At 37.9% G+C, this 15881-nt stretch overlaps 1 protein-coding gene across 2 annotated transcripts in view; it reads left to right on the forward strand.

The window, feature by feature from the left end:
* Positions 1–15881, forward strand: part of iars1.S (isoleucyl-tRNA synthetase 1 S homeolog) — a 62899-nt gene that overhangs the window by 9840 nt on the left and 37178 nt on the right. For both annotated transcript variants that reach the window (XM_041591272.1, NM_001090928.1), the window contains 10 exon segments: positions 620–739; positions 1039–1121; positions 3468–3585; positions 5487–5634; positions 5745–5832; positions 8596–8656; positions 9148–9243; positions 13884–14006; positions 14911–15002; positions 15696–15794. In XM_041591272.1, coding sequence (XP_041447206.1) covers positions 620–739; positions 1039–1121; positions 3468–3585; positions 5487–5634; positions 5745–5832; positions 8596–8656; positions 9148–9243; positions 13884–14006; positions 14911–15002; positions 15696–15794 — 1028 coding nt within the window.

Here is a 15881-nt window from a genome sequence, read left to right on the forward strand (position 1 = left end):
GCAATCATGCATTGATTTGAATAAGAGACTGTGATAGGAGTAGGCGAGGGCTTAAATAGAAATATGAGTAATACAAAGTTGCATTGACAATAAATTTAAAGCCTTACAGGGCATTTACTTTTAGATGAGGTCAGTGACCCCCATTCAAAAGCTGGAAAGAGTCGGAAGAAGAAGAAGGCAAATAATTAAAATACTATTAAAAAATTAATAATGAAGACCATAAAGTTGCTTAGAATTGGTCATTCTATAACATACTAAAAGTTAACTTAAAGGTAAACCAGCCCTTTAAGGAGGTAGGATTTCCCTGTTTCAAATCTTAGCACAGCCTGACAGCTACAGTATTCTTTTTTTCAGTCCGGATTGGGCATTATATTGTTTTTTGTATTTATTAATTGTTTTCTTTTAATGAAGAAGACAAAACATTGCTACAGGTTACTTGTGGCATTTCATTTGAAAGAAAATGGCACACTCTTACATTGCTATCCTTGTGACTTTTCTTTGCAGTTTTTAGCTGACTGGGTGAAACCATGCTCTCATTCTGGTTTAAGCCTGCAATGCCTCCAATGTGCAAAGAGTGCTTTGAGTCTCTGTGTGATTTCTTTTTTGTTTCTGCCTCTAGGAATATGAAATTGACAAGACCTTGGGAATAAAGGGACCAGAGGATGTGGCCAAAATGGGAATTGCAGAATATAACAAGCAGTGTCGTGCGATTGTGATGAGATATTCTCAGGAATGGGAGGTACAGAGAGTTGTTCTATGGGCTTGGCTATATGGCAGAAAATGGTCAGAAGTTTCTGTTGACATAGTGCCTGGCAGAATATTTATGGATATAAGAAGTCGGAAAAACCAGAGCTGTAACAGGAAATGAAACCTTTTATTATTATTGGCAGTTCTGCAATCTCTATACCTGAATTACTCTCTGCCAATGAATTTGTTAGCAAAAAGCCCAAATGTAAAATGGGCATGTCATTGGCAAAGCATGTGCTGGTTTCCAATGAAGAGAGCAGCTATGTGAGCTCATCCCTTATGTTTTCCTAGATCAGTGTGACAAGGTTGGGACGCTGGATTGACTTCAAGAATGACTACAAGACACTCTACCCATGGTTCATGGAGACTGTTTGGTAGGTTGGGTGCATCTGAATTGAATCTGCAAATATTTTCGTAACAAGGCAGAGTTCCACAATGCAAACATAGCTATCCAGTATATTAGAGGCCCTCGGTTTTGTACCTTCCTTCCATGACCCGGGCATTTATTGTGTGTCCTACTATGATTGAAGAATTGTGCCTGTATACTTGTAAATGTGTCACAGAGTACTGCAGTCTTTAAATGGCATGTAAAGGCAAAAAAAATAAAATCCCATTTTTACTTTCTTTAATTAAAAAGAAACCTATCTCCAATATACTTTAATTAAAAAATGTGTACCGTTTTTATAAGAAACCTGACTGTATGCACTGAAATTCTCCCATCATTTACTGCTGTGGATAGGAATTGTCAGACGGCAGGGAAACAATCATACTTATGAACAGCAAGGGGAGCCCCTGCCTTACTTCCCAGCCGAGCAGTTTTGTTTGTTTTCATGTAGAACAGTTGCCAGTTGTAGAGATTTGTATTGAATTTTATTTTTGCCTTTACATCTCCTTTACTGTTTCCAACTCCAGCTGGGACAAAGATCATGGAGCCAGATTAAAACAGATAAACTGGGATTCTATTTGGAGGATTATTTTGCTTCAGCCACTGGTTCTGCAGCGTTAGAGAAAGTTTCTATTAAACAATACAAAAACTGTAAAATCTACATTAGATGACATGACAACACAGGACCCAGTGCAGTCTGCATATTCTGATTATTAATCAGTCTTGCTGTATCGGCTTCTGGCAGATATTATTTGACTTGTGCTGTTTTGATAATTCATGACGATCCCTAAGCGGCCCAGACCACACTGAGCATGTGCATGGTCTTGGTCTTGCAAAGATGTTTCACAAAGTTACAAGATGGTGACCCCCTGTTGCCAACTTTGAAAGCATACACCATTTGTTTTATTAGGCTACTGGTGCTGTAAGTTTATGTTTAGTATACAAAATACAGCATTTCTAGCATTATTCTATTTTAGACTTTACTTCCCCTTTAAGTGTGTGGCTAGAAAATGCACTGCTGCACTGAAGTGGATACAGATGTCTATAAGCATGGGTGATAGTAAAGTGGAACATTCTGCTACAGTAATGAGCAACTAGCAATCCTGTTTTATCTCTCTGCAACTGTTTTGCTTTTTTTTAATGTATAGTAAATGGTAAGATAAAGCAAAGATTCTACCAATTCTGGAGGATGATATTTGAGAGCTTTCACTTTAGAGCAGTGTCAGTGGATAACCAGTCATATTGACTGTGCAGGAAGATGAACTAAAGCCTCAGGCCATAATAACTTTACCAGTATGAATAAAGCCTGCTTAGGAGATCTTTGCAGGCATGAAATACATACAGATATGGAAGCAGCTGGCAGATTTACACACATGCCCAGTTTATTCTAAGTTCAACCAGATAGTCTGTGCTGTAGACAATGGACTCCGTAAATGTCTTAAGCAGAGACCCTACTACAATCTTTCTGACAGCTCTATATAGTCCAAAATGTAGACATTACTTCCATAAAATGCATTCAGTGACATAATAATTGCCATTGCAGCCATTTATAGTATGATTTCATGGTGAATTTTGTTCAGATTTATCTAGTAGCACAATGTTTTTGCTGTTGGAATTTCTTCCCTGCTGTGTGGCTGGCAGGCCTTCCCAAAGGCTTTCACCCACTTCCAGATTTCCTTTGTGTGAAAGAAAAATGTCTCACCAAAGAGTAGTTCTGTACTTGTCTTTGTCAATATCGCCACCTGCTGCCCATCTGTGGATAAAGCAAAGCTAAGATAATCCATTTAGATATATGTTTGTAGTATACAATATACTATGGTTGCTGCCTTTTTAAGACGAGTAACCAGTCTATAGTTTACATAAAACAAACATACAGAAAAGTCAGTCCCTGGATTGGTTTGTTAATGAAGCATTGCTTTTACGGTCTCTTGCCTTGTCTCCTGCAAATGGTAATAGAAAGCATTGCTTTGATCAAAAAATGTGTGCCTCCCTGCTGCGTGACTCCTCTTAAGCTTCTTCATCAAAATCTTTGTTTTTTGTATTTCACAAGATCTGTGCCTAGATATCTTTAAATATGGCAACCACTCTTCCTTCATCATAACATCACAATCTGTTCAAAGACGAAACTGTAACATTTTGACTCTTGCAGGGCCTGTCCTCTTAAAAAAATAAATAAAATATATAGATATGTAGATGAGCTGTAGCCCCCTGTTCTTGTAAATTGTGTGCCTACATGAGCAACATCCAAAGGTGGTTTGATGTCCTATAGTAATTATGGCACCGAGTAGCTTGCCCTTTATATATTTATTTAGTTCTTTTTTTTTTTTACTTTTAGGTGGGTTTTTAAACAGCTCTATGACAAAGGACTGGTGTATCGAGGTGTCAAGGTCATGCCATTCTCTACTGCCTGCAACACTCCTCTCTCCAACTTTGAGTCCCACCAGAACTACAAGGTAACAGGACTTTATCTTAAAGGTGAACCAAACCCTAAAAAAATGTGGTGTGGAAATGATTTATTTTATATACAGGTATGGGATCCATTATCTGGAAACCTGTTATCAAGAAAGCTCTGAATTACGCAAAGTTTTTCTCCCATAGACTCTTATTTTATCAAAGTAATCCAAATCTTAAAAAATGATTTCGGGTTTATCTGCAATAATAAAGCAGTACCTTTTACATTATCCCAACTAAGATATAATTAATACTTACTGGAAGCAGAACCGGCCCACTGGGTTTATTTCATGTTTACATGATTTCCTAGTAGATCCATTATCCAGAAAGCCCCATGTCCCAGCCATTCTGGATAATGGGTCCCATTCCTGTATTTAATTTATCGCAACACCCTAAAGTTTCACAATCTCTATAATTGCAGTGATTTAGTCATTTACAATTTGCACTGAGGGTCATGTTCTTGGTTTTTAGGAGTGTCAGTGTACATGCTCGATGTGCTCTTGGCAGTTGTTGAGAAACTAAGCTAAGCTAAGGGACAGTAACGTCAAAAAATTTTGTTTAAAAAATCAATTATATACCCCCCAAATAAAAGGTGTACCCTAATCACTCAAAATCAAATACCTGTACAAATAATCAAATTTTGGAAAAAAAAAGTTAAAAATACCTATACTCCATTCAAAGTGAAAAAAGGCGACCTGGCGATAGGATCTCCACAGCCTACGCGTCCCCGCGACTTCCTCCTCACAGCACTTCCGGCTGTATCTCTGAGGAAACCACAGCTAGCGTTGCGGTAAGCTGTGCCGTAGGGGGTTGAGGCAGTTAGCGCTGACTGACTGCTGCTGGAGATAAGGTCTGCCAGCTGGGGAACTCTACAGCACGGTAGGGGAGGGAGGAAAGCTAAAGTGAAAGTGCGGGAGAGAGAGGAACGCTGCAGTACAGGAAAGGGAGAAAGCTAAATTGCTGGAGAGAGAAGGACGCTACAGTACTGGGAGCGGGAAAGCTAAAGTGCGGGGAAGAGCTGCTGTGGGGTGAATTGTGGGGAAACGCTGTGGTGGGGTGAAGGCTGTGAAATCATCAAGCAGAAAGTGAGGTTTGTCTGTTACAAAAGCCTATGCTAAAGAGCCTATTATTACATTCTGATGCAAAATACACTGGTTTCTGAGCTACCATGTAATCTGAATTTGTTGCTAATCAGCCTTCTATTGTGACTCGGGTAAATGACAGCAGCACAGAGCATGTTTTGTCATCAGAGCTACTGTGGGCAACTTTAGAGGTACACATTGTCATTGGTAAAGAGCTATGGTGTATTTACGGTGACACAGTGTTGCATTATTTGCATTAAAGGAGAAGGAAAGGTTAAAATTAAGTAAGCCTTATCAGAAAGGTCCATCTAAATATACCAGTAAACCCCCAAAGTAGTGCTGCTCTGAGTCCCCTGTCAAAAGAAACACTGCATTTCTTTCCTTCTATTGTGTACTCATGGGCTTCTGTATCAGACTTCCTGCCTTCAGCTTTAACCTCATTGCCCTGGGCAAGAGCATGCTCAGTTTGCTCCTCTTCCCCACCCCCTCCCTTCTCTACTGTAATCTGAGCCCAGAGCAGGGAGAGACTCAGGCAGGAAGTGATGTCACAGCATGTTAATACTGCAGCTCCTATCCTAAACAAACAGAGAGTTTCTAGAGCTTTTTACTCAGGTATGGTAAAACATTCTACAGAATAAATATAGCATTCTAGCTTGCACTATTGCAGCTAATCTATTGGCAATAAAATGCCTCCGTAGCTTTCCTTCTCCTTTAAGTCTTAAACAAATTAAAGTGACATTAAAGCACTAAACCTCAGAAAACATATAATGGTCATCCTCCAGTCTCCTAAATTGCATCTTTTCGGTTGTTATCTATTTTAGGATGTCCAGGATCCTTCTGTCATTGTCACCTTTCCATTGCTTGATGATCCAGGTATATCTCTGGTGGCATGGACAACAACTCCCTGGACCCTGCCCAGCAACTTGGCCCTGTGTGTTAACCCAGAGCTGATTTATGTCAAGTTGAAAGGTTAGTTTTGTCTTGAGGATGTGTTTGTACTCCTAGGCCTAATTTTGGCTTAAGTTGTCCGGTTGTAAGTTCTTTTTGGAAACCGAATATGTTGTTTGTTTGTCTCCTAGATAAGTCCAATGGAAATATGTATATACTTATGGAAGCCAGGTTGTCTGCTCTGTACAAAGCTGAAACTGAATATGACATTTTGGAAAGGTACTTAAATGTTTTTTTTATTATAAACCGCAGTGTAGGCTGCGTAGATTTAAACATTTGAAGATAATATTGGAAGGGGTTAGTGGAGTCCATTATTTATTGTAGGAAATGAGCTTATCTTCAAAGAAACATTTCCTATTGTTATTTTATATCGTCTACATAAAAGTGCTGCGATTCTATCATGCTATATGGAGATTATCTGAAGGATAATTAATGTTTTGTTTGGGTTTTAAAAACTATATTTTCATTTGTTTTTTACTAGGTGGCACTATGTCAGAAATGCTTAATTCATATGTTAGTTATATTTTAACAAAACCACATCCCTTTGCATAGTAACATTTTAGAAAAAAGAAAAGAAAGAGGTATAAAGTAGATTAATTGCCCAGGTGCTTGCTCTTTGAGTATAAAAAAATTGGTAATTTTTACTAAACAGAAAATCTCCCAGGAGCGGCCAGAATCCTCACAAACTCATTATATAGGAAACTCAGAAACAACTCATAAAAAACTCATCTTTATTGATGTATTAAAATTGACATTATTACAGATGGTATAAATAATGCCCTGATATTTCTTAAGGTTTTCAAACTTTTAGAAAGGACTCTGCTGAGACCAAAACATTCACTTTGCATTTCCTACATTCCACAACCCCCAAATTTTGTATATTCACTTTGCAAGACCTGGGAGTGCAGTTTTATATAGTGGTTTATAGTTATTCTGGCACGCAGGTAATTTCTCAACAATCGCTTATCCTGAAGGCAATTGCTTAACGGGCAGGTATGGGATCCCTTATCTAGAAAACCTGTTATCCAGAAAGCTCTGAATTATGGGAAGGCCATCTCCCATATAATCATTTTAATAAAATAATCTAAATGTTTTAAAATTGATTTCCTTTTTCTCTGTACAAATAAGTCAGTACCTTGGACATGGATATAATTATTCCTTTTTGGAGGCAAAACAATTCTGTACGGAAATCCAAAATATGGAAAAGATCCTTTATTAGGAAAACCACAGGTCCCATGCTTTCTGGATTACAGGTCCCATACCTGTACAAATGAAATACAAAGCACACACATACTTCTTATAAACACAGTGCCGAAGCCCAGCTGGTATGTCTAAAAGCAGAGGTGCAGTCGAAAACTCCTTTCATGAATCCAAGGCCCTGTGCGCTCACAGGGCTTATGATGAAAACCAAATATGGTTATTTGTAGAGACATTTTGACTAACACAATAGCCTTTGTCAAAGCGAAGACACAAAACAAACTTGTAACTAACCAATAATATAGTGTCGGGAATAGTGCTAATTATGGTGTTGTTACAAGTCACAATCGTGAGAATGTGGGAGCTAGTAGCTTTTGCATATTACTGATACACTGTTTGTTGCACTTAAATATTCAGACTCTTTAAAAATAAAAGTCACACATATAAACTGCTAAATGTAGCAAAAAAGTTGTAAAAGATACTTAAATTGGGGAATGGCAGCAGTGTTAACATTTTATACAAAACACCAAATTTGTTTCACACAATGAATGAACAAAAAAAAAATCTGTAGAATGGAACTCGAAAAAGGGGTATAGGAAAGAATTGCATACCCAACCCTATTAAAATCACAATTAATTACAAGTTAGTAGTTGTGCCTATTGGAATTGGATACACTTGACACTTAGGGGCAGATTTATTATGCAGTGTAAAAAATGGTGGTAAAACACACATCAGTGACTTCTGGCAGAACTTAAAGGTCTCGAGGTGTAAAATAATAGTGTAAAACATTGAATTTGTGCAGGGTAAAATAAAATGCCTTTATAAATTTGCCATTTATTTTACACCGATTTGTCGACAAATTAAATTTTACGCAGCAATAAATAGGCCCATAAACGTAGAGGCGATACCCGGCACATCAAAACTTATTTTGAAGGTCTCAATGAGTTAATTTGTCGGTATCAGCCCTGTCGTCACACCACTGTCTTGTGTCAAAGCCAATGCTGGAGACTTTAATATATATTTATTTATATATATATATATATATATATATATATATATATATATATATATATATATATATATATATATATATATATATATATATTAATATGAAATAATTACTTTAGTCTTGGTTAGATACTAGAACCAGTTGTTCGTCTTTTTGCACTCAACCCACACCCAGGATTGGAGTACGGAAGTTAGTCTGTTTACTGATCAGTGTATAACAGTGTCTGGGGATACAGACAACCATCCTGTCCAAGGAATGTCTGTGCTTTTGCTTTGCAGGGTTTGGTGGGTAAATAATAATAGATTGGTCTATTGTGCTAATTGCAATAAATGTAGAGTATCAAATTAATCTAAAGAGCTGAGAAGGAAAATTATTTATAAGCATATCCGTCATATGTTAAGAATAAGGCACACTAATCACTAAAAATTTATTTTTTTGGGGAATTGGCACCTTTTTGGAAATTGGCAACTTTCCCACCACTACACGTTTATTAGTCACAAGCGTCTTCAGTTTGACAAGGCTATTGTGTTCACTGACATGTTAAGGGCACCTGTCATCCTAAAGTACTTTCCCCCACCAGAGGTGCAAGCTTATTAGGCCTGCACTCTGATTGGAGGATATTTTTTGTTTTTTTAAATGATGTGTAGCACACATGCTCACAATGAGGTTCTGATATATATAAAACATTTCCAAAGGGTGCTCAGAAAACCTTCCTCATGGCATATGTATCTATGTTTGGTTAATTTACTTACTTCATATTTTTATACTCTCAACAGATTTCCTGGTAAAAACCTCAAAGGAAAAAAATACACACCACTGTTTCCTTACTTTGAGAAGGTACACCTCTTGGTTATGTTTGTATTTTTTTTTTTTCTTCTTCTTCTGCATATTATATTTATACTTTTACGTAGGGTTTATCTTCTATTGCTGTTTCCCTCAATCAAGTAATGCATGTTGAGGTCATAATTATGAGCATGCAGTGTCTTTTGTGTTTAGTATTTAAATGGAGCTAGGCAGAAGTGAAGCTTGGAAATGTGCTATGGCAGCAGTAGGAATTCCTGTAGCACTGCTGCTATGGTTTTGCTTTCATTATATATAGCAGCATTCTTTCCCTTTCCCATGCAAAAATACAGGGGCTCATCTTACTTCTCCACATATTCATTAATTGGGGAAATGCATGGCAGGCTAAATCTTACTATTAAATAGTATGTATGTATATAATATAGGAGGCTATCTAAAGCCACAATGGGATTATATAAATGTGTTTTTAACATGTATTGCTTCCACATCGTTGTGTAATTGTTGACTCGATTCCTGTGTGTTTTCAGGCAGCAGCAAGAGTGGCATTTACAGTTGTGACCGACAACTATGTGAAGTCTGAAGAAGGCACAGGGGTTGTACACCAGTCACCTTACTTTGGAGCTGTAAGTAACATTCTCTTTTTTCTATTTCCTTCCAAATTAAAGGGGTTGTTCACCTTCAAACACTTTTTTCAGTTCAATTGGTTTCAGATTATTCATCTGAAGTAAAGCCTTTCCCATTACTTTCTATCTGTTTTTGTAATATTGAGGTGTAAAATTTAATTTTTCTCTTTCCAAAGCAGCTCGGGGGGGGTCACCGACTCTTTAACTGTTTCAAATTCATACATTTAGTTGATACATTTATCTTTTTCCCTGCTGAGCATAAGCCTTGAATTTCATTAAAGGCAGCGGTGAGAATTGATACAACACTTGCTAATATTCCACAGATGCTGCTGAGAAATGTATCAACTCAATGTAGCAACTAAATGTAGCTACTAAACTAACAATTCAGAATGCACCTAGATAACAGCTGCCAGAATGAAACCCCAGAGACAGGAACTTAATTTTTGGGAAAACGGTAAAAAATAAAAGATAGAAAGCAATTGAAAAAAAGTCTTGTTTATGGTAAACATTCTTAAAACCAGTGAACTGAAAAAAAAAGTGTTTGGAAGGTGAACAACCTCTTTAAGTCTCCTTATACCACTGGTATCCACTAGGTGGCAGTAGAATGTCAGGAGATTGCAATGCCTATACGGTAATTTAAATTCAACTTCAGTAGGCAGATGTAATAGGACCAGAAATCTCTCACTCATCCTTTCTTTTTAAACCAACACATCCCTAGTTAGAGATTGTTTTGAGAATTTTACTTGAGAACTTTATTTACATTTTTTAATATTGCCCATATTGTAAGCATACTTTCTATATTATTGCCACAATAAATCAAACAATAATTTCTTTCTTTGTCCTCATTTTGTTTGCTATGGCACCCACTGAGTTGTGTGATAATATTACGAATCTAGGAAGGAGATAATCTGATGAAGGAAGACGAGACTTTCTCAAGAACAACTGACAATGGCAACCTGGCAGGGTTTAATGCATTATTTGCTTTAGCAAATCTAATCGGATAAATCTAAATGTCATGGAATGCTAAATCTGATGTCCCAGAGATTAATGCAAGAAACTGCTGGTTATAGCTGGCCCAAATTGCAGATTTAGCCTAAGCGTACTTGCTGGATGGATAAAACCACCTTTTCCTTACCTTCCATAGGCAACCAAAAGTAGCCAATAATAGCTTTCCATGGGTATAAATTTATTAACATGTATCCCTCTTATAGCTGGTGCATTTGTAATGCCAGTAGCCCCTTTCAAAGCTTCAGCACCCAGGGCAAAGGACCCACCAGGAATCTAATGTCTTCTGCGTGTAAATATTTTATATACTGCTCATATACAGTCATATGAAATTATGGGAACCTCCTCTGAATTCTTTGCAGTTTTGTTTATCATTGGTGGAGCTTTCAAAGTAGCAACTTCCTTTTAATATATAACATGCCTTATGGAAATGGTAGTTTTTCAGCAGTGACATAAAGTTTATTGGATTAACAGAAAATATGCAATATGCATCATGACTAAATTGGACAGGTGCATACATTTTGGCACCCCAACAGAGATATTACATCAATACTTAGTTGAGCCTCCTTTTGCAAATGTAACAGCCTCTAGACACCTCCTATAGCCTTTGATGAGTGTCTGGATTCTGGATGTTGGTATTTTTGACCATTTGTCCATACAAAATCTCTCCAGTTCAGTTAAATTTGAAGGCTGCCGAGCATGGACAGCCTGCTTCATATTCAACCCATAGATTTTCGATGATATTCAAGTCGGGGGACTGTGACGGCGATTCCAAAATATTGTACTTCTCCCTCTGCATAAATGCCTTTGTAGATTTCCAAATGTGTTTAGGGTCATTGTCTTGTTGGAATATCCAACCCCTGGGTAACTTCAACTTTGTGACTGATGCTTGAACATTATCCTGAAGGATTTGTTGATATTGGGTTGAATTCATCCGACCCTCGACTTTAACAAGGGCCCCAGTCCCTGAACTAGTCACACAGCCCCACAGCATGATGGAACCTCCACCAAATTTGACAGTAGATAGCAGGTGTTTTTCTTGGAATGTGGTTCTTCTTCCCCCAAGCAAAGGGCTTTTTGTTATGACCAAATAACTCAATTTTTATCTGACTAGTCCAAAGCACTTTGTTCCAAAATGACTTGTCTAAATGAGCTTTTGCATACAACAAGCGACTCTGTTTGTGTTTGCGTGAGTGTAGAAAGGGCTTCTTTCTCATCACCCTGCCATACAGATGTTCGTTGTGCAAATTGCTCTGAATTGTAGAACGATGCAGATACACTATCTGCAGCAAGGTGTTCTTGCAGGTCTTTGGAGGTGATCTTTGTGTTGTCTGTAACCATTCTCACAATCCTCCGCATATGCCGCTTCTATATTTCTCTTGGCCTGCCAGACCTGGGCCTGGGTTTTACAGCAACTGTGCCTGTGGCCTTTCATTTCCTGATCACATTCCTTACAGTTGAAACCGACAGTTTAAACCTCTGAGATAGCTTTTTGTAGCCTTCTCCTAAACCATGATACTGAATAACCTTTGTTTTCAGATATTTTGAGAGTTGCTTTGAGGATCCCATGCTGACACTCTTCAGAGGAGAGTCAAACAGAAGTACAACTTGCAATTGGCCACCCTAAATACCCTTTCTCATGATTGGACACACCTGCCTATGACATTCAAGGCTTAACAAGCTAATCCAACCAATTTGGTGTTGTCAGTAATCAGTATTGAGCAGTTACATGCATTCAAATGAGCAAAATTACAAATTTTTGCACAGCCAGTTTTTCACATTTGATATAATTTCATACAACTGAATACTGCTTCACTAAAAATCTTTGTTCAGAAAACAACACAGTACTCCGATGTTCCTGGGAAATGAAAGACATACCACTGTTATCTTTTTTGTTGAAAGTGGAGTAAATTATTATGCAGGCTGAGAGGGGTTCCCAAACTTTTTCATATGACTGTATGTGTTGGCATTTCCACCCTGACACTTTGCAGTCTGTTTCTAAAACGAATACAATTTGGGAACCTGTTTTATCAAAAGTATTGTATTGAGATAATACCAACATTAAAAGGGGTTGTTCACATTCAAGCACCTAGTTGTTTTCAGACTTTGTCCAATTACTTTCTATTTTCTATGTGTGATCGTTTTTCTAATATTCAAATGTAAAGTGTCATGTTTTACTTTCTAAAGCAGCTCTGAGAGGGGGGTCGCCGACCCTGTTCTAAATTTATACATTTAGTTGATAGATTTTTTAGTTTTGGCCCTGCTCAGCAGAATCCCTGAATTTCATTACAGGCAGCTGATGGAATTGATACAACAGTTGCCAATACTCCAGAGATGCCGCTGAGAAATGTATCAACTATGGGGGTTATATATCAAGGTCTGAATATCCGAACCTTGAATAATTCGTAGTTTTCAGAGCAAAAAAAAAAAACTAAATTTTTGGAGATTTATTAAAGTCCGATGGTCTAAAAACTCTGAACCTGAAACCTCGGCATCTAAGAGCTCTTGAGGTCCTGTATAAGTCAATGGGGAAGGTCCCAATGTCTGCGCTGATGTCCGTACAAATATCCAATAGTTTTGGGGTTTCGGCGCTGAAAACTCTGAAGAAATCTTAGTTTTAGCGGAAAATTCCAAACAATTTGGAATTTTCGTGGAAAGCTCCAAAGTTTGCCCAACCTTTTTTTTTTTCTGGCTTTTTTCTTCATATATAAGGTCCATTCAGGAATTCGGAGTTGCTCGAAGTTTGATATTCGAAATACTGAGATAAATTCGGAACTTGATAAAAAAAAACCCTAAATGTTGCAAAATTGTAACAGTTTAGAGTCTGCACCTGAATAACTGAGCTGCCAGACTGAAACACCAGAGACAGGAACGCTAAACTTTGAACTTAGATTTTGGAAAAAACGGTAAAAAATAAATAATTGAAAGTAATTGGAAAAAGTCTTTATTTCTGGGGAACAACCTGAAAACAATTGAACTGAAAAAAAGTGTTTGGAAGGTGAACAATCCCTTTAAATATATGTGTCCCTTTTCAGTAGTCGGGGTCTGCACACAAGACCTCTGAAATCTTGCATGTTGTCCCTTTGTTTTTATGCTTTTAATAGTTTTACCCTGCTATATATCATTGATTTGTAAAAGGGACACCACCTGCTGCTCCTTTTATTGCTATACATGCTTAGACACCCAGGGGCAGATTTACCTAGGGTCGAATATCGAGGGTTAATTAACCCTCGATATTCGACTGTCGAATGTAAATCCTTCGACTTCGAATATCGAAGTCGAAGGATTTACTGCAAATAGTTGAATCAAACGAAAAATCCTTCGAACGATTTTTCTTCGACCAAAAAAAAAAAAAAATGCAAAGCCTATGGGGACCTTCCCCATAGGCTAACATTGACTTCGGTAGGTTTTAGGTGGCGAACTAGGGGGTCGAAGTTTTTTTTTTAAAATGACAGTACTTCGACTATCGAATGGTCGAATATTCAAACGATTTTTAGTTAGAATCGTTTGATTCAAAGTCGTAGTTGAAGGTCGAAGTAGCCGAAAAAATCATTCGAAATTCGAAGTATTTTTTATTCTATTCCTTCACTCTATTCAGCCCAGTGTGGCTTAAATAATGTTCATTTCTCTCTTAGGATGATTACAGGGTCTGTATGGACTTCAATATCATTCAGAAAGATTCCGTTCCTGTGTGCCCAGTTGATGCATCTGGCTGTTTTACCAAGGAAGTGACTGACTTTGCAGGACAGTATGTCAAGGTTGCAAAATTAATCTGAACCTATGCATGCCTCTCTCTCTCTCTCTCTCTTCTCTCTTCTCTCTTCTCTCTTCTCTCTTCTCTCTTCTCTCTTCTCTCTTCTCTCTTCTCTTCACCTTTTTCCTCAATCTCCTAACAATCCATATCAGGATGATGCTTCTCTAAAATCGGATATTGCTTGACTAGAGAAAACAGCCTATCATGTATTGTCTAGCCTTTAATATGCTAGCTCTGTGGCTGCACTGACGTAAGATAACACTTGTAACATGCATAATGCTGGCTTGAGAAAATTAAAATGTTAGAATGAATATTAAAATGTTAGAACGCAGATAAAGAATCGGCTTCTCTGCTTTATCTTTACAGTAGTACTGATTAAACCTGCTCTTAGTTGAAACACTTTTCACCGATTTCATTTTGGAACATCCTTTGGCACAAGAAAACTAGAGGAAATGCTGCTTCCTAGTAGAAAATCGGTTGCTTTAACCTAGAGTCCCATATGTAAATTGTTGATAAAAGAGCAGATTTTGAGCAGCTGATCACAAGGCCACAGCTTTAACTATAAACAGCTAACCTGTTATTAATTTCTAATAAATGAATATATTTCTACAGATAAAAGTGCATATCCCCTGAAATGATTGTGCATCTGATAGTGTTCTTGCCCTAGTTTTTGAAGAGAATAATAATGGTAGGCAATTATTCTCTTAGAATTCTAACTGATTCAATTATTAGGATATTCCTGTGTGAACAAAGCATTGTTTTTATGAAACATATTTGGTTGATGATGTATTCTCCTTTTCTCCGGTTGCTGCCAATTCCACTTCTGCACTTTAAGACCTTTATTCTTCCCAAAGGGGCTATACTTTTTGCATCTTTCTTACACCTTATTCACATATTGATATTTGCAGGATGCTGATAAAAACATCATAAAGCTGCTGAAGGAGCAGGGTCGACTGGTGCACAGCAGCTCGTACAAACACAACTACCCTTTCTGTTGGAGGTAAGCTCACAATCTCTGTTCAGGAATATAAGGGAAAATACAAAACCACATGAGCAGGGTTATTGTTAGTAGTCTGCAACTTACAGCAATACAGGAGCTTAATTGATTGGTGTAATGGTAAATAGGCATTGGTTATTTTGTGCTCCCTCGGAATATGGAAAGCATCTTATGGGCAGATTGGGTGTTCGCCTTTACCCAAACAGAGTATATTTTGTAATGCTGTAGTTATTTACTATGCCATTTTTCATTTTGGTGCTGGAGCTTGTAGCATGTGGTAAAATCATGCGCAGGTCCATTTTTTTTGAAACCTGCAATTTGAGCCGCATGTTCCCACTACCTGACCCAACCCGCAATAGACCAACTAATCTTCCAACCCGGGGGATAAGTGGAACCAGAAGTGACATCACATTTGACCAGTCACTCCGGTGCCGAATCTTCACAAAAAAATTAAAAACCTGGAAGAACCACAAGGAAGGGTGGTATGGATCAAAATCCACACCTTTGTTGCTTACCCAGCCTGGTTATCCGCAGACTGCCCGAATGGCTAAGCAATCTTTTTTGCCTGAAACTGAACATTCTGTGGATATTCTGCGGGTACCCAACCCGATGCAGGACTCTAGGATGTGGGATTGATGAGAGTTGCCGTTTTCACTACTGACATCCCTCATGCTTTCAACTTTTCTCTCTTCCCAGGTCGGATACACCTCTCATTTACAAGGCTGTTCCCAGCTGGTTTGTAAGAGTTGAACACATGGTTGACAAACTTCTTCAGAACAACAGTCAGTGTTACTGGTAAGAATGCTGCAAAGTAGTTTTAATGTAGACTTAACGTATGGCTGCAGCTTGTGCAAATGGGCTGAGTGGGGCTATTGCATATAT

This window comes from Xenopus laevis, chromosome 4S (assembly GCF_017654675.1).
Source record: "Xenopus laevis strain J_2021 chromosome 4S, Xenopus_laevis_v10.1, whole genome shotgun sequence".
In the NCBI taxonomy this organism is placed as follows: domain Eukaryota; kingdom Metazoa; phylum Chordata; class Amphibia; order Anura; family Pipidae; genus Xenopus; species Xenopus laevis.